Source organism: Tripterygium wilfordii, chromosome 14, assembly GCF_013401445.1.
Source record: "Tripterygium wilfordii isolate XIE 37 chromosome 14, ASM1340144v1, whole genome shotgun sequence".
Taxonomy (NCBI): domain Eukaryota; kingdom Viridiplantae; phylum Streptophyta; class Magnoliopsida; order Celastrales; family Celastraceae; genus Tripterygium; species Tripterygium wilfordii.
In genome coordinates this window covers 1,897,463-1,916,018 of record NC_052245.1, presented here as the reverse complement: position 1 = coordinate 1,916,018, position 18,556 = coordinate 1,897,463, and the positions used below count along the sequence as shown (strand labels likewise).

Sequence of the window (18,556 nt, the reverse complement as noted above, 5' to 3'; positions counted from 1 at the left end):
GGCTGCAGCAACCTTTGCGATTTGCGCTAGCCACTGGAACGGGCACTCTATTCCTTGTGTCATTGCACGTCTTAAGAATTTTTCTGGTACTTTTCCTTGTTTTTCTTCTCCATTATAGCCACTTAATCACAAGTGTAGTTATGCTTTCTGGAGAAATTGTGTGCACCAAATTGTTTGCAAGACCACCTATTAAATATCAAAAGAAAAACATGAATTAGGACATTTTAGTGATTTATACAGTACTTTGAAAATATGGGGCTGAGCCAATATGTTCGATGTAAGCACACCTAGGAAGCACGGACTTGGCAAAATGGGTGCCGAGTCCACGTCGCATACGCACTCAGTGCGCCCGCGCGGAGGACGTGCAGAAATACGGCTCAGACGCGGGCATCACGCGTCTGAATAGTCAACAGGCCATCGACTCACCTCTGACTCGTTGTCGACTCGCAGCGGACTCGGATTTTGACTTAAAACCAGTCTCCTTCCAACCCTAAATCACGACTCCTCCTCGAAGCATTTGAAATCGCGAACTCTCCTCCGCTGAAATCGCGACCTCGAAGCAGCTGAATCTCAGGTATGTTCGTGATCTCCTCCTCTTCTCCCACCTCTACTCTTCTTTTCTCCCACCTCTGCTCTTCTCCCACCTCTTCTCTTCTCCATCGCAATTCCTCTAGAACCTTCTATTCCTTCAGTAGACTTAGGGCCTCATTTGTCCACAGGACCACAGCTGTGCTATTTCTCACGTGGGACCAGATCTATGTTTGGGTCTTCTCATATGGGCTTTGGTGTGTTAAAGTCTGGTTGTGGGCCTCTCAATTCTTTGTAATATGAATATCTCACGTCACTCAAACGTCAAAATGGCTCAATTTCCTTTATTTAAACTCATATGTTGTTTTATTTTATTCTATATCTCAATATTTATTTTATATAAAATATATTTAAATATTTTTTATTTGCCGAGTCCCCGCACTCAAAACAAGATTTTTGAGATTTTACGAATCCCCGTGTCCCCGCATCCGAGTCGGTGCTTCCTAGAAGCACACTCTACATACCTATGTCGAGTTTCAAAAATTCTATTTATCGAGGAATTCCATTATGTTATTTAATGCAATGCAGCTTCTAGACGGATTCGTGAAGTAGAATGCACATGCATGAACACTGCAAACCCAAAAGCTTGCGCATGGTATGTAGATATTTTTAACCCAGCTAAGACAAGCAAGTAGTAGACCTACCATGCAAAAAGAAGAAAAGCACCCTTCAGATTTACCTCATAAATAATCAATGGCACCCAAGCCAAATCCTATAGAGGATGCAGAACTGAAGAACGTTTTTTGTATAACCACCTGAGAAACTCTTCACCAGGTGTTTATGTCAACCGACTCAACCCCCACGCAGGGCAGCGGCAGGGGGGGGGGGGAGTCATGTTCATGATATAAAATCAATGCAATGGAAAAGAAAACAGGTTCATGAGAAGAGTTGAAATTGTGAGAAACAGAGTTGAATCCATTTGAAACGGGGATAGATGATATGTATGAGAGAATGAATAATTTCACAAAGAATGGAGTTCAATCCAGGAGAAGCATGATGGATTTCGCGAAAGTGAGTTGAGCGCACTAGTGAATGGGTTCGGTTTATGAGAAGACAAGTTACGTTCATAAAGAAAAGATGGGACAAACGAGAGAAACGTTGAAGTGCTGTCTAAAACCCATAAAGGATGGTTGAGTGCCCAAATTAGTGCTTTAAATAATGATAAAAGTAATCGAGTTTACGAGGAAAATAATGTAACTAGCAGAAAATGCAACTTCTGAGAATTCATTCAAAGTTGATGAGAAAAGCATTGAGTTCCTGCAAAAGGGAATACAGATCATAAGAATGGAAGTTGCACACACGTTGTTCTTACCTGTATACACTTGATCCAGTAATCACCCCAGTTGGATCACTGTAGCTAAATTACGACTTGTAATCATAATCAAACTGGGATTAAACATCCAACAAGAAAAGAGTTGGTCTCTAGAAATGAAGCAAGATGTATGATAAAGTATTAAGACTTTCAGAAAAGCTATACCGACTACTAGCCATGTTTATTGAGTGCTTTGGGTGCATTAGTAATAAAATGAATAAAGTAAGGAAGACGAAATGACAAAGTGGACAGGCAGAAACATATATAATTATATAACTCCTCAGTTGTATTTTGTAACCATAAGTTCACAACCTCTCTCATTCTCTCGCACAGGTGCTCGCTTGTGACAGACTCTTGGGCTCTTACAAGGTACAGATGCAAATATTATGTCAATTTTGTAACATTACAGTGAGAAAAACTTACGCTTGAGCACTGAACCAAATTATTTAGTGACAGACTCATTCCCATTGAACCATGGATGCATCAGCACATACACACACAAATGTGCAGGATGATGACAATCTAGCCGAAGTTGCTTATGGAAGACCAGTATACTGCAGAGACAGATATCATCAGGCATTAGCAGGAGGGCAGTACTGCAAATGGGAAGATCTAGTCAAGTAATGGGGAGAAGGATGAATAATTATATAACTCCTTAGTGTTACGTGCTGACAACGCTAAAAGCTTGAAGTTTTATTCAATTATTCTGAACAAAAGGTGTAGATTCTTTGGAACATCAGAAACACAAGGAAAATGCCAAAGACAGATAATATAAGAAAAAATTTAAAGTGAAACATCAACACTTACCACAATTCAACTTTATAACTTTCATGGAAATTAATTAACCCCTTCACATGGCAAGAAAGATGCAACAGCTGAGCTTATTCTGACACAACAAAAAACACATAGAACCTGCAAACATGAACTGTTCATGTAACTCGAGGACGTACCATCAGTTTCCTCCTGCATCAGCTACCGTCCGATAACAAAATTTGCCAAAGGAGCATCCAAAGAAAATGCTAATTACTTTCTTTGTTAACATACATGCAGTTGGGGTTCCATGCGGTCATTTTTTCAATTCCACGTCAGAACAACTTCAAGGACACATGGTGCGGAGCAAGCATAAATTTGCTCTCAAAACAGGCAGAAGCAGATAAGTGATGATTTTGGGGATGCTAAGTTATATAGGAAGTCGATCTTCATAAATGCTTCAACAGCATATAAAACAATCATTTCATCCATATATTCCAAGAATTATCTTCTGAATGTCCACTATGGCGCAAAAAAGATGATCATACTGCAGTAATCACTGGTGACTGAAACTTCGCTTTGTCATGAGTTACAAACATGTCACCTGAATCTGGACGTGAATTCGACACCATCCAAATCATAAATTTATTGTTCCAACATGGCTTGAATCTGAAGTTTCTGCACTGTCAGAATAAGCGACAGGTATTGTCTCTCTTGAGCAAGTTGGTTGCAATAGCAAAGAATTATTAGAACTGGCCCCAAGTCCCAACTATCCCACTGAGTACCGATGCATAAAGCACTGCAAAACAACTCATTAACAGATTAATATCCAAAGTTTGGAGACAGTATGATTAGACGTGTCAAACGAACTGATGACCCGTCGGCCTGCTGACCGAGCTTAACGTGCCGTGCTAGGCCCAACACCTCTTCTTAGGCTGGGCCTGGGTTTCAGCCCGGACAGCGAAAGTAAATCTGTCGTGCTGGGCCTGGCCAACTTTACATCTCTACATATAATAATTGAATACTGTGAGGCTTCCCATAAGGTAACATGACATGAGCTTAATTCTCAAATTGCTGGCTCGAACCAGAGCCATTCCGATACCTTTGTGCTGCGACTGTGCAGCTTTTTTTATCTCTGCCAAATGTTTCAACATACCAACCACCTATGTCATGCATGCCACAGCGAGGCTCAAACAGCCATAATCTGTTGAAACAATTCATACAAAAAATATAAATAGGTATTTTCATATTTTGATTACAATGAGTGATTTCATACAAATGCCTAACGGAACATAATGATCCCTTTTTCTGCCTAGTGATTTCAAATTTTCAATGCCAACCACAGAATGTAATTCTGTGCCAACAAGAAAGCTTCATACCAATTCAATGAGGTTTAAGCAACTAATTTATGCTGCATGAAAGTAACGAATAATCCTGGGTATCAAATACTAAAAGTGATTGTGGAAGTTCAAGCTACTGAAGCTTAGTTTTGGTGTTGCATGTGCCTATCAGAAGCAGCTTACGGAAAATCTTTTAATAGAATGTTCTGCAAATTTTAAAAATAGTTTATTGCAAATCATTAAAATGCTTAACGAAACAATGAGCAGAGGCTAGCTGTAGGTGCTTCTAAAACCACCTAACAACAAGGAGAAGTAGCTTTTCATAAACTCCTAAAAATTACCATAAAATGTAAAATGAGTAGACTTTCATAAGCTTCTTCAGAAGATGTTACAAACAACATTTTGACAACAGCAAGAAGAAACACCAAAAAATAAACAATGTCAAATTAACTCGTGGAATAAGATTTTATAAGCTGCTTCTTTAATCAGTTCCAATAAACACAAGCAATGCAAAAACACAAAACTAAGCCTCAATGTTTTTCCTCAGTACAAGGATCCTAACATAAATACTGGCGGTTAGAGAAACATGATCTTCATTAAACAGTTCAATGAATGCTTGAAGGAAATTATTCGCATGAAGTGACAATAGAAGGACCATAAATAGAGTGAAATAAACTTGTACTGGTTTGATTATAATACTCAACCAATATTATGGTCGAAGCAAGCCAAGATAGAATGGCATTGGAATTCTCTCATTTAATTCACTCGAAATACAATCAAATATTCACTAATGTTGACACTACCACTTCACATGCCAAGACATCATCTCCCACTCAAATAAAATTTCATAAAACACGATGCACTAAGGACCAATTCATTTTCGTGATTCAAATTTCAGCACCGTGAGCCTGCAATTGCTACTCTATCCAGTGAAATACATCCACATCCAAGACAAACAGAGAAATTATGAAGGATACCTCGTAAGCAGCAAGAGTTTGGACGAAACGTTGATAAGCAATCATTACTTGACCCAAGAATCTGGTAGGTAGTGATTTTCAATTTAGAGCGAAGTCGATTGATTTATCGACTAATAATAAAACGATCCGACTTATGTCCAATCCTACTATGCTTGGTAGGGTTTCATGGTCCCAAGTTGAGAGAGATCTTTTGGGGACCAAGGTGATGCCTTAAGAGATCAATTTTACAAATTGTGATATTTAATTTTTTTTCCTATTAAATGGGATGATAATGCCACGTGGCCTATGAGGCCCATTCAAAATATTGTTCAGAATTATTTTCAAAAAAAAACCTGGGCTGAAAAATTGAAGCAGAGTGTAACTACGCGAGATATGGACCTTATACCTCACTTTCGTAAGCATTTTCCATATCTTTTCATCAAATTCAATTGAACTTCCAACTTTTTTTCCCATGCAAGTTTCGTCCCATTTAATTGCATTATTATGATTATTCTTAATTTTTCCCAAATGAACGAGCAGGCTGGGCCGAGCCTTAATCTTAAAATACAAACTCAGGCCTGGCCCCATAAAAATGTCTGGGCCCAGATTTGTGTCCAGACCCGATCCATGGGAGAAGATGATCAGGTCTAATTGAGACGCGGTGTCATGGCATCTGTTAACTGGATCCAGGCAACCATATCCACACTACATCTGAACCTCTTTAGATCAAACAAGTTAATGCGCTTTGAATTTTGAACACTGCCAGCAATTTAAGAGAAGGCACAGATCGTCTTACATGGGAGGTGCTTAGGATTTTATAGATTTTGCATGAAAATGTGTAGTTTTACAGGTGTCCACCTTAAATTTCAGCCGCAAAATTAGACATTTAAGAAAGAACATTTAATGTTTGTCGGTAATGGTGCACCCCGTCGTCATCGTGGCCTATCCTGCACTGCAAACCAGATTGGTCAGGATACCATGACTATTACATTCCACAGTATTACTGCCTATCTCTTTTGTTCTTTTCTTATGAGCAAGACATATCTAATGGGCAATGCAATAATAGAGGAGCAAAATATCTTGTATCTATAACGTAAAGACCTACACAAATCCAAAGATTTAAAAAAACAAAACAAAACAAAAGTGAAGATAACGTGCATTCCTCCCTTTGAGCAAACTTGACCAGCTTTATTAATGTTTCTTGAAGGAAATCAAAGCTGGAGGACTGAAAAAGTACAAAGCAAAGGAATTAGGTCACTCACGTTAAGAGTCCAATAATTGTTCTACGTTTCTTTATATCAATTATTATTCAAGCTGCCAAAGTAACCCAAAACCGAAAGCTCACCATAAGCTTACAAAGTTAAGATTTTATCCTCTCCAACGGAATGATATATAAGTAAAGTCAATTGAGTGATATATAAATAAAGGTTCAACCCTCTCATATAACGAATATTTTTATGGACTTTAAGAACTAATAGAGACGGCCTAGATAAGAAGAAAGTCTCCTACGAAAGTATTACTTTGTAGTGTTTATACTAGATTTGCTAACGCACAAAAAATAGCTCATTTGTTCAATTGTAGTCAGTCAAAATCTCCCATGACTTGTTTGCGCGAATCCAGGATGAGATTGCTTTGCTTGGTCATATATGGTTGATCATTTATACGCTTATGCAACCATATATTTGGAAATCAAGATATATAAATCCCTAACAAACTTGTTAGATCGAAACAAGTAAACAACATTTTTGTTCAGTTCCTTACACGCATAGAAATTTGAATGCGTTTAAGAGTTATCATTAGAGTAAAACAAGTCATTAATTGTTTTAACTAATTAAGTCGTACACATACTCATGGTCACATGTGGATGTGGTAGGTTTGAACTGTGTGTTTGTCATAGTTATTGCCTAACCCACCACTAGCACTGTTTTTTATTTGGATTTTGCAATTCGTTTAAAATCAAACGATTTTGGATGTGTGTCATATTATATCATACTTTTGTTTCTTCTTAGGATTATCCCTGAGGCAAACATTAGCACACCAATAGATTTTGGATGTGCGGGAGACTTCTTGTTGACATAAACTGACATTAGATGATGTTTTATTAAGTTTTCCTACACATTTTATTGTTAGGAACTTAGGATCACACCCTTAAACACTTGTCAAAATTTTAAACAATTTTCAAATCAAAACAAAAATTAATAATTTCAGTACTTCTTTTTCTGTCTTGCACAAACAAATCAAGACTATCAACATCGAAGTACAGACCGAAGAAGTATCCTGGTGGATTATAGTCACTATCTAACCAACATTGAAAATCTAGAAGTAAATAGTTGGAAATGCTGCTTGCAAGATTCAAAGCAGCGATCCATTTGATGAGAATATCAACTCATACATTTTGTTACATGCTAATCTTCGAAATACTCAAACTCGTACACCTATTCAAATCAGTACGCATGTTCTCAATCAAATCCTCAATAATCCAATGAAAAACAAAGTCCGGCTCTCCACTACTTTTTTACCTTACAAGATAATGTGATTATCTGATTGATACCAACCACAAACAAAATAAAAAACTGCTTTCAAACGCCCACTCGATCAAAATCATCATTTGAATCCGAAAATTCCCAATCAAATTATAACCGTTGAAGAAAAATGGTAAAGTCGTGTAAGATCATGCCTTTGACACGATGCAGACTAATATCATGGATGAAGTAATGATAAAGCAAACCATATACTAATCAAATCCCAAGATGTTACTGTTCAAAGGGCTTGCACGTGATCCGCAGACCCATCATCTCTCCCCCACACCCAAAAATGTTACCGTTCAAAGAGTGTGCACGTGATTGACGGACCCACCACCCCAGCCCAACCCAACCCAACAACAACATTGAAAAGTATAAATTAGGTGGGATAAATAAGTATAGTTGGTTAGCAGATAAAACTTTCTAAATCTCACTTACCAACCGAGGTAAATGGACGACCGAGATTATTTTTTTTTGAAGAAAAAAGAATAGAAAACGTGGGTCCCATAACAATGAGAGGCCCTATGGGCTTCGAGCAAGGTTGATTATTGATCAAACTCACTTGATCTCTTCAAGGAAAAATAACAAAAATAAATCAAAGAGAGATCCAAAGCCAAGAAGAGAATCTCTAGAGAAGAGAGCCGGCAATGGAAAAAAGGGAGGCATATTCACGTGATGAATATTAATATTAAAATACTTCTCCCAGGCTGTAGACTGTAGAGTCCCCTCTTCCTCTCTCGTCCGCCCCTTTTTTTTTTTGTCTTAATGCAATCATTCACGATAGCGGACAACCACTCACCGCTGCTTCTTCTTCTCTCTCGGTGACTGTGAGACGCTGAGTGTGTGCGTTCACATTGTATCTCTGCATATACATATTAATATCAGCAGTGCTACAGACGAGGAATCTTCTGTATTCCCTACTATATCACTCCCAAGTATTGAGAGATCAGTGGAAGAGAAAGATGAAGATTATTATGCCCTTTAAGTATCTGATGATCCTTCTTCTTATCGGTCTCTGCAGCGTGTCCATGGCAGTGGAGGAGGAGAAGAACGATGAAACGAAGAAAACAACTTACATAGTACACATGGCAAAATCTGAGATGCCAGAGGAGTTTGAGCATCCTTCGCACTGGTACGACTCGTCACTGAAATCGGTGTCCGACTCTTCAGAAATGCTGTACGCGTACAACAACGCGATCCATGGATTCTCAGCTCAATTAACTGCGGACGAAGCTAAGTCACTTAAGAATCAACCAGGGATTCTTGCCGTGTTGCCTGAATTGAAATACGAGCTCCACACGACTCGCACACCTGAGTTCCTTAGGCTCGATAAAAACGCAGCACTGTTTCCAGCATCTAGCGCAGCTGGAGCAGTGGTTATCGGAGTATTGGACACTGGCGTTTGGCCGGAAAGCAAAAGCTTCGCCGATACAGGGCTCGGTCCGGTTCCCAGTACCTGGAAAGGCGAGTGCGAATCTGGTACTAATTTCTCTTCTAAGCTTTGCAATGGCAAATTAATCGGTGCCAGGTACTTCGCTAATGGCTACGAAGCCGCGCTTGGCCCAATTGATGAATCTAAAGAATCGAAGTCTCCAAGAGATGACGATGGTCACGGCACTCACACTGCGAGTACCGTCGGTGGTTCCGCAGTTGAAAAGGCAAGCATGTTAGGCTACGCGGAGGGGACAGCGCGTGGGATGGCCTCGTTCGCTAGAATTGCGGCATACAAGGTATGCTGGCTTGGTGGTTGTTTTAGCTCCGATATTTTAGCAGCCATTGACAAGGCTGTTGAAGATAATGTGAACGTGCTATCGATGTCACTGGGGGGTGGAATGTCAGATTATAACAGAGACAGTGTAGCGATTGGAGCATTTGCGGCGATGGAGAAGGGAATTCTGATCTCTTGCTCTGCGGGAAATGCTGGCCCAAGTGCATTCAGCTTGTCAAACGTGGCTCCATGGATTACTACCGTGGGGGCTGGCACACTGGATCGCGATTTCCCAGCGTATGTTAGCCTCGGAAATGGCCAAAATTACTCGGGTGTTTCCCTTTTTCGTGGAGCCCCATTACCGGGATCTCTTTTGCCATTTGTTCATGCTGCTAATGCAAGCAACTCAAGTAGTGGAAATTTGTGCATGATGGGTACTCTCATACCAGAAAAAGTTAAAGGCAAGATTGTGCTATGCGATCGTGGAGTAAACCCCAGAGTCCAAAAAGGTGAAAATGTGAAAGCAGCCGGTGGTTTGGGCATGGTCTTGGCTAACACTGCCGCAAACGGCGAAGAACTGGTTGCAGATGCTCATCTATTGCCTGCCTCTACTGTGGGTCAAAAAAGTGGTGATGCTATTAAGAAATATTTGTTTTCTGATCCAAACCCGACTGTCACCATTTTCTTCGAAGGGACCAAACTGGGAATTCAACCATCACCGGTAGTGGCGGCGTTTAGCTCAAGAGGTCCCAATTCAATTACCCCAGGAATTCTGAAGCCAGATCTTATCGCTCCAGGAGTCAACGTCTTAGCTGGTTGGTCAGGCGGTGTGGGTCCTACCGGTCTCGCAGACGATACCCGACGCGTGGAGTTCAACATAATTTCCGGAACCTCGATGTCATGTCCGCATGTGAGTGGTCTCGCTGCGCTGCTCAAAGCAGCTCACCCGGACTGGAGCCCGGCGGCTATAAGATCAGCACTTATGACCACTGCCTACTCAACATACCCAAATGGTCAAAATTTGCAAGACCTCGCCACCGGAAAACCATCCACACCGTTCGATTACGGAGCTGGACACGTGGACCCCGTGGCAGCCCTTGATCCAGGTCTCGTCTATGATCTGACGGTCAATGATTACTTAGATTTCCTCTGCGCGCTAAATTACACACCATCAGAGATTAGCAGCGTCGCAAGGAGATCATTTACCTGCGATGCCAAAAAGAAGTACAGCGTCACTGATCTGAACTATCCTTCTTTTGCTGTTAGCTTCGATGCTGTGGGTGGCAGTAATGTAATTAAGCACACTAGAACTTTGACCAATGTTGGAGCGCCGGGGACGTATAAGGTGAGCCTTTCATCGGATAATCCAGCGGTGAAGATTTCAGTTGAGCCTGCAACGTTGAGTTTCACTCAAACCAACGAGAAAAAGCCGTTTGTGGTGACATTCACGGCCGTATCAACAATGCCGTCCAACACGAATGTGTTTGGTCATCTAGAGTGGTCCGACGGAAAGCATGTCGTTGGGAGTCCAATTGGTGTTAGCTGGACCTAGTGTCGGATATTAAAAGTAATAATGGGAATTTAACCCGAAACTTAATTGTTCGCCGTGCTCAAAGGAAGGCGCGACGTTGCTTGTGTTAATCAGTTTGATACTTTCATGTTATGAATCTTCACGATTTCCGGCTATAAACTGAGCTGGAACTGGTGTTTGAGATTTGATATTGGTCTCCGAGAGGAGACATAGGGCAATGTCAATCTCTGTCTCGGTGTATTTGTTGACCAAGTGAATTAATTATGCTTTGAAAATTAAATTATCATGAATACAATCCTTGTTAAGTTTCTGTCTGTTTCCTGTGACTGTTCAATAACTTTAGTAGAGTACTATTAGAGGTTTAGAAACAGTTCCCACTTTTTCAACGGGGAGTACAAATAATTATTCAATTAATGATAAGATACGTACAAATTTCCAGTACAATAATTCCAACTATCCGTGACAGACAGCTAACTGCGTAGAGAAGGCTTGGTAGGACACAGGAAAATGAAAGCATATCTTCTCATCTGTACGCACTTATTAAAGATCCACATGACTTAGTCGGCACAAATCATTCGCAATTAAACCAGTCATTTGCGAACTCTGGGCAGCTGAATGCTTCTTAACTAGCATCTGAATGCAGTATTACTCTTCTATGAACGTTTTGTTAACAGCTCTGATTCTCATAAATAAAGAGTTTATGCTGCCTCACAGAAACAGAAGTCATGTGTTGAGACTTGAGAGCAATTCTTGCCACGTGGAGCTCATGGTCACAGATGATGAACACGTAATCTACGACGTGGCACAAAAGCAAGTGAAGATCAAATACCATATAATAAAGCCATGCAAAACCGACAGATTCATCAAGCAGAGTCCAGAAGACGAGAAGTGGCAGCAGATGGAGAAAAAGCAAGACAGTGGTGGTGAAGAGAAGAAGGGGAGCTTAGAAGGGCTTCCAGTGGTGGACAGTCCGTATGTGAAGTACAAGGACGTGGACGATTACAAGCGCAAAGGCTATGGAACTGAAGGCCATCAGGAACCCAAGCCTCGCGGAGGTGGCTCCACCGATGCTCCCACACCCTCTGGGACTGGAACTGCAGTCTCGTCTCAGTCTGACGTTGCACCCACTGATGTAATTAATCATCAAGGAGTGCCCTAAAGCGAGCTATTTTACATGTTCTTCCTGGAATAAAAGAAAATTAATGTTTATGTTTAATCTTGCGTTCTATTTCTCTTCAACATTTTGACATATGCATGATCTTGCGACTTGCATCTCTAGAAGACTAAATCTATCGAAGACATAATGGATCAGATGAAGATGAAATATTGGGCCTACTTGCTGAGAAGCCCAAAAATCTTGGTCTCTTTGGGCCTCTGTGCTTAGAAGCCCAAATATGCTTATGGTCCTATCATAGACATGACTCATGAGGTACAAATGGCCCAACAAAGTGGCTTCACTTATTTTGGGCCACTTGTGTACTAGGAAAAGAAAAGATGAGGAGACAAAATCCATTTGGTAGGGCACTGTGCAATGTATTGTCCGTTCCGTGGTCATTTAGTAGAATTGGTTGTTTGGAACCATATAGAAAAAGATAATATTGGCGAAATTCCACTATCCAATCAAAATCCATGATCTGACAATCAAATATTTGGTGCTCATTTTAGAAGGCTAGGACAAATCCTAACATGTTTTTTTCCCTTTCTTTTCATGCTGAATATTTCAAGGGGTTAATCATACATGATATATATATATATGTATGCATCTGTACTCAATCTAGAAGCCAAACTTTCGTTATCTAGAAAAATCTAGTGAATCAATAGCAATTACTGGCCTTATAAAAAAGAATAAGTAAAAAAAATTACGGGCCTTTACACTTTGTTTTTTCAAAATATGGGAGCTGGAAAAGAACCACATGTATACAAACAGAAGCCATCCATATATTCCCACTTCCTATTTCCTACCCGTGTCACAGGTCGCTGTGTTAAGTGCAAGAGTTTCTAGAAGAAATTCACATTATTATGTCATTTGCAAGCCAATGCCGACGCTGGACCAGCACCACTAGTTCAATAGTTGAATGGTCCATGAGGAATCTGGTTGGGCTCTGGTTGGGCTCGCTTTTCTTGTTTTTTATTATCCATAATAGTTTGAACTTTGAACATTCAACCAATGGCATAACCACTTATGTCCAGTCCAGTACTACTTGAAAGCGAGACTACATAAGCAATAGCTCTGTAATGGCCGGCCCGATGGTTACATTTTGTTTCCCTCTCGAACATTAAAGCCAGACCTTTTGGTTTCGTGCAGTAAAGGCAGACCATTCTGGCTTCGAGACTGGAAAAATGGCATGCGAGAGAAAATTGGGAAACTGTAGTTTCTTTCGCGAAGAAGAGGACGAAGAGCAAGACGAGGATGCATTATCACTCTCTGATCTGCCGATCAATTTGATTAAAGAAGATAACAACAAATCAAACGCTGACGAAGAATCTCGACCCTTGATCAAAAGCGAAGACGATTTTTATTTCCGTTCATTGAGTAGAGAATCAGAAATGTGCGCAGCTGATGATGTGTTCTTTCATGGCCAAATCCTCCCTCTGCGACACTCAATCAGTTCAGAGAGTGATCTCACCAAATTCAAGCCCTTGAACCTGAACGCAATCAATTGCCTTTCAGGGTCCGAGTCCATGGACCATTTTGGTTCATTAGGTGGGTTCAACAGTTTCAGCAGCAAAAGCAGTAGTATCAAAAGCCACTACTCATCAAGCAGCACCAGCTCTAGCAGTACCACCACAGCAAGAAATCCAAAACCACGAATCCGAAACCAATTCCACACGCACCCGAGTCCTAAACCCCAAATCAGAGTCTCTACTACTCCGACAATCAGTAATCGCTCTCGAAAATCTACAATTTGGGAATTTTTCAGGCCGGGTTTGGTACCCATACCAGGAATCGAATTACAAGATCTTAAGATTCGTAGTTCCGTTAGTCGTAATAGAAGCAGTGAAAGTAGTAATAACAACATCAACAGAAGAGAGAAAATCCGAAGCAGTACGGGTCACAGTGAACAGAGTACGAACATGGAGAAACAGAGAAAGCAGAAAAAACATATGTTCTTAAGTGGTTGCAGTTGTTCAGTTGGTACTGTAAAACCAGTTCAACAGAAAATTATCGTCCTTAAGAGCAGTTGTGAAGACAATAATCATAATATTAAAGGAAGTGCAAGAGAATCCAAAGAGGGCAGGGAGAAGCCGCTGCAGGAACTGAAAATGAAGAAAAAGAAATAAAATATCTTCCAGTGCCACATGATGTCTATCATGAGCGTACTAAACATATTGATATTGATTGCGATTTTAGTCGTCAGCATGTCACACGGAGGGCATTGTTCAACTCCGCTCGATCTCTACACCTTCCTGGTCGTTTCAGAGGCTTGGTTTCCAAACTCAAGCTTGCTTCTACTACATCGACTTGAGTTTGAGGGGGTTGTCAAAGATACCAACGATATGATTGCGATATGTCAACCATATCAAAGAGGTGATTATTACGTTATCAATTGTAATTATTTTTTTTCTTATTTAGTTTTTCCTTGAGCTTATATCAAGGCATCCATGTACACGTTTAAGATACAGTGAAAAATATACAAATTCTTTTTCACTCTTTATAACATTAATGATGGAATTGAAAAGCAGCAAGGAAAGCAAAACGAGTCACGTTATCGTCGAACATTGGAATGATTCAAATTGACTTGTAATCTTAGTGGAGGCTTGTTTATGTACTTCTATTTTTGTTTAGTTGGAGTGGTTAAAAGTTAAAACTGCTGATATTGATATATTTGTATACAAGAGAATTAATGATTGAGCCATGGTGGATGGAAGTGATCAAGTATATATATTAGAGGAAGTGCCTGTCATTATTGTAGGGTAACCTTAGATTTGCTTTATCTCACAAAATGACAATTCGTGACTTATCTCGAAAAGCACTAGACTCTCTCTTTCTTTATAAGTTCAATAAATAATTGTTTCATCAGAAGAATACAAATTGATTGCTGTTCATGAAAAGTCAGCTACTTCTTTACTTGCATGGTTCTCACTGTTTTCTGTTTCAATCCCTTGAAGGGAAGTATAAAGTACAGTGATGGAGAACAGGAGAAAGATCGTTGTAGCGAGCGGCGCAAATGTGTGTTTTTAGTAAATGTAATAGATGGGGTCAAGTGCATAGATGATTGGTTGGTTATTAGGCTAATGTTTGCTTCGCATCATAAATCTGTTTGAGCAAAATGTTTAAGGGAAATTTTATTTGCACGCCACTTAAATACTAAGTTTACACCACTTATTCCAACAAAACAAGTTTACACTAAAAATGTGTAAGTTTACACACAAAATTTAATGAATAGACAAAAATGTCCTTAACTTGTAAAATATTAGTAGCATGTTGTTAAGTTTACACACAACCAAATCATTCTTTAAAGAGAATAATAGTATCCTGAACCCAACTGACTCTGCTCTCTGCTGTGTTTACTTCACCGGCTGATGCCTGATTAACGAATAAAATCATTCTGTTCAATGAATTATAAAGGTTAGTTCTTTTTTAACTCCTTTTGTTGATCAAGTGCCTCATATAAGAAAATATTTGGTTTTTATTATGAATTCTTGAGGTTTTTAATTCTGGGTATACACAAGTCTTCTTCAAGTTCGCATTTTTCGTTAGGAAGTTTGTCTTTTGCATCCCTATGAAGAGTGATATTAAAAAATTTAAAGTAGTGCGTTGACTATGGTGGATGAAAATCTATTGATCTAAGGCGGGCCAATAGTGTATTTGGCTCAAAACTCTTGTAGATGATGGTGGGGTGTTTCTTATCTCGGAGGTTAAAAACCCTTACAGAGCCATCGGTAGAGACGAAGGCGAAGACGCTGACTCCGTCCTGGGCGATGTCATAGATCTCCTTGTCGTGAGCAATGAGTCGGGTTTCTAAGATTCTTGTCGGGGATGAAGATGATCTTTGTGATTTCAATTTGTTTGCTTATTTATATCTACTCCACAAAGTTTTTTCGCTTGTAAACTTTATCTTTTTTTCCTTGGAGAATTCTGGTGTAGATTTAGTAATTTTTAATTCAACATGTAAATATAAATTTATTTTTTAATTTTAATTTTAATTAAGGGTTAATATGTCATTCTTAACAAGGATATTTATGTAAAATAAAAAAAATTAAAAATGGTGTAAACTTAGTATTTTCGTGGTGTGTAAATAAAATTTCCCAATGTTTAAACCTTGACCCGAATTATGAGCCGATCAAATTGTAAAAGAGTTGGGCCTCGTTGATCCACATCTTGCTTTGTTGGGCCTAGTGTAAGAAAGTAGGGCCTAGTTGGGCTTCGTTGGTCCACTTACTTTACCAGCCCACATTGTTAAGTATGGGTCCAAATTTAGATACAATTGAGCTGAGATTAAAGCTTTTCTCTTTCAAGTGGTGCTTGTCTGTTCTTGATAAATATTGTTATTTTTCGACGGTGCCTTTTGTCCCCTCACGAGTCACAATATCTCTACCTCTCAGCCATTCCAATACAATTAAGGACGCAACTACCTGTCCTACATATTTGTCAAGTTTTTACCAAGCGAGCACTTACCCCAACGCCACATCGAGAGAAGAGTTGAAAAGGGAAGGCAAAGAATACGTCTCGTCTCGAACCTAAGAAAGAAAATGGGGATAATTGAAGAAGCACACAACGTGAGGGTAGTTGGTTCTGGCAATGAAGTCATAGTCCTCGCTCATGGCTTTGGCACCGATCAATCTGCGTGGAAGCACCTGGTGCCGCATCTCGTAAACGATTATCGTGTTATTTTGTATGATAATATGGGGGCTGGAACCACAAATCCGGATTACTTTGATTTCAATAGATACGCCACCATTGAAGGATATGCTTATGATCTGATTGCCATCCTGGAAGAGCTACAAATTGAGACTTGTATTTTTGTAGGCCATTCTCTCTCCGCCATGGTTGCTGCTGTTGCTTCCATTACTCGCCCCGATCTCTTCACTAAACTAGTCTTTCTCTCTGCCTCTCCCAGGTACAATCCAATCTCACTGATTTACTAATTTTCCACTTTATTATTTGTCCGAAAATGATGACGATCTCATGAGTTAATATCCCAATTGCTGAGTTGAATGTATACGATCAAGTAAATTCATGGGCTTTACATGTCCCATCATATATGATGCACATGAAATTTTATGCGTACAACTCTGTAACTGAAATATAATTGAATAACAACAGCTAAGATCCCTATGGTTACTATTATTTGTCCTTACTGACTCTGTTTTACTCTACTCTGTTATGTTCTGTTGAGGTTTATGAACGATGTGGATTACTACGGAGGATTCGAGCAACAAGAAATAGACCAGCTTCTACAAGCAGTGGAATCCAATTATAAGGCTTGGTGTTCCGGGTTCGCACCGTTAATTGTAGGCGGAGACCTGGAATCGCCGCACGTGCAAGAATTTTGCAGGACGTTGTTTAGCACGAGGCCGGACATAGCCTGCAGCGTAGCGCAGGCCATATTCCATTTTGATATAAGGCACATACTTCCTATGGTCACGCGTCCTTGTCACTTACTGCAGAGCAAGTACGACTTTGCCGTGCCGTTGCAGGCGACCGAGTATTTACATCAGCATCTGGGTGGGAAGTCGGTCGTCGAAATCATGCCGTCCAACGGTCACCTGCCGCAGTTAAGCGATCCTGATATCGTGATCCCTGCTATTCTCAAACACATTCGCTGGAATTTAACGGCATGATAGTCGCCTTAACGTTTTGGAAACTGGGGGTAGGAAACTGTGTTAATATTGGAGTTTTCTTTCTTTGTGGTTCATGTTTTAATTAGCCGTTTTTGTGGTTGTGTTTGTGCTTCTGCTTTGGGTTTCTTCTGTTTGTACGTACACAAAATTGCTGTTTTGATCTGTTTATCGTGATAAAGTAGAAGGGAGTGGTTACTTGATGTTCTTTTTCTCTGTTATTCTTTACCATCTTCCAGCTTAGATATTGCCATGTCACTAAACAAAATTCTAACTATTTTTTTTTTTGTCTTCTCCACAAACAACTAAGACTCGTTAATTTCATGCCGTCTCTTAACGACACGTCGAATATAACTCATTTGTACTATTTTGTTTGTAGTGCTTTGTCATTTTTATTGTATTTTTTTTTTGTGTCCTTTTTTTTTATGTCTTTTTGTTGTAATTGTCATTTTTATCACTTGCATGCATGTTTTCCTCACCTCGTTTTACCATCGCCTAAGTACGATTCGTGTATACAATGCATCAATGGAATTATGATAATCTCAAGGCGATGGTTACTTTTTTAGTTTTTTTTTTCCCTAATTGAAATAATTATCAAATTATTTTTTATAGTTTTTAAATTATTATTATCGAGTGTTGGTCACTTGCTTACCTTTTTTTGCTGGATGGATTGAGATTTCATGTTATTCCTTTTCCATGCCATTCTACTATAGAGAATAATAAGTGCACCAGGGAACATCCTTAATTATAACCCTATACATTACAAACTTACACAAGATAATGTACCTAAAAACCTTAATTGACTCCTCGATTGACTTGACGTGGTAGTGTGAAGATCCACGTAGAAAGAAGAGGCTTTCAATCTACACGCACTTTAGGCAAGGGCAACCTCGAGGTGGGGCATGGTGGGCTGAAGCCCAATGCCCCGTGTTTTTAAAAATTATTAAATTATTAGTATTATAGTAGTCCCAAACTTATTTAAGTCTCATTTTGTATCTCAAAATGCTACAAGAGTCATATTTAAGTATTATACATTTATTATTTTTTTAAAGAAGGCCACCTTTTT

General features: G+C 39.6%; 4 protein-coding genes and 1 long non-coding RNA gene across 9 annotated transcripts; 4 read left to right on the top strand and 1 right to left on the bottom strand.

Annotated features, from left to right (window-relative positions):
* Positions 1–6: 6 nt before the first annotated feature.
* LOC120015270 lies at positions 7–5,013 on the bottom strand. 5 transcript variants are annotated; one of them, XR_005471734.1, is made up of 3 exons: positions 4,968–5,013; positions 1,268–3,854; positions 7–186 (listed from the first exon to the last, which is right to left on the bottom strand). It is a non-coding gene; the product is annotated as an uncharacterized LOC120015270 (long non-coding RNA). The 5 variants fall into 5 exon arrangements; XR_005471738.1 differs by having other exon boundaries at positions 9–186; positions 1,901–3,854; XR_005471737.1 differs by lacking the exon at positions 7–186 and having other exon boundaries at positions 1,791–2,496; positions 2,708–3,854.
* Positions 5,014–8,006: 2,993 nt separating this feature from the next.
* On the top strand, positions 8,007–11,017 carry LOC120014899 (subtilisin-like protease SBT1.7). The gene has a single exon (XM_038867015.1). The coding sequence runs from the start codon at positions 8,431–8,433 to the stop codon at positions 10,726–10,728; it is 2,298 nt and encodes a 765-aa protein (XP_038722943.1). The 5' UTR covers positions 8,007–8,430; the 3' UTR covers positions 10,729–11,017.
* Positions 11,018–11,132: 115 nt separating this feature from the next.
* Positions 11,133–11,916, top strand: LOC120014900. The gene has a single exon (XM_038867016.1). The coding sequence runs from the start codon at positions 11,345–11,347 to the stop codon at positions 11,864–11,866; it is 522 nt and encodes a 173-aa protein (XP_038722944.1). The 5' UTR covers positions 11,133–11,344; the 3' UTR covers positions 11,867–11,916.
* A 1,131-nt stretch (positions 11,917–13,047) lies between these two features.
* LOC120015127 lies at positions 13,048–13,989 on the top strand. Its single transcript, XM_038867351.1, has one exon. It carries the CDS (start codon positions 13,048–13,050, stop codon positions 13,987–13,989), a length of 942 nt encoding a protein of 313 aa, XP_038723279.1.
* Positions 13,990–16,207: 2,218 nt separating this feature from the next.
* On the top strand, positions 16,208–17,693 carry LOC120015310 (probable esterase D14L). The gene is made up of 2 exons (XM_038867678.1): positions 16,208–16,769; positions 17,049–17,693. The coding sequence occupies exons 1-2, from the start codon at positions 16,402–16,404 to the stop codon at positions 17,491–17,493; spliced, it is 813 nt and encodes a 270-aa protein (XP_038723606.1). The 5' UTR covers positions 16,208–16,401; the 3' UTR covers positions 17,494–17,693.
* The last annotated feature ends 863 nt before the right edge of the window (positions 17,694–18,556 follow it).

Coding starts and splice junctions, on each gene's coding strand:
- LOC120014899 (XM_038867015.1), top strand. CDS start 8,431: ATGAAGATTATTATGCCCTTTAAGTATCTGATGATCCTTCTTCTTATC.
- LOC120014900 (XM_038867016.1), top strand. CDS start 11,345: ATGCAGTATTACTCTTCTATGAACGTTTTGTTAACAGCTCTGATTCTC.
- LOC120015127 (XM_038867351.1), top strand. CDS start 13,048: ATGGCATGCGAGAGAAAATTGGGAAACTGTAGTTTCTTTCGCGAAGAA.
- LOC120015310 (XM_038867678.1), top strand. CDS start 16,402: ATGGGGATAATTGAAGAAGCACACAACGTGAGGGTAGTTGGTTCTGGC. Junction 16,770..17,048: donor TTTCTCTCTGCCTCTCCCAG/GTACAATCCAAT, acceptor TGTTCTGTTGAG/GTTTATGAACGATGTGGATT.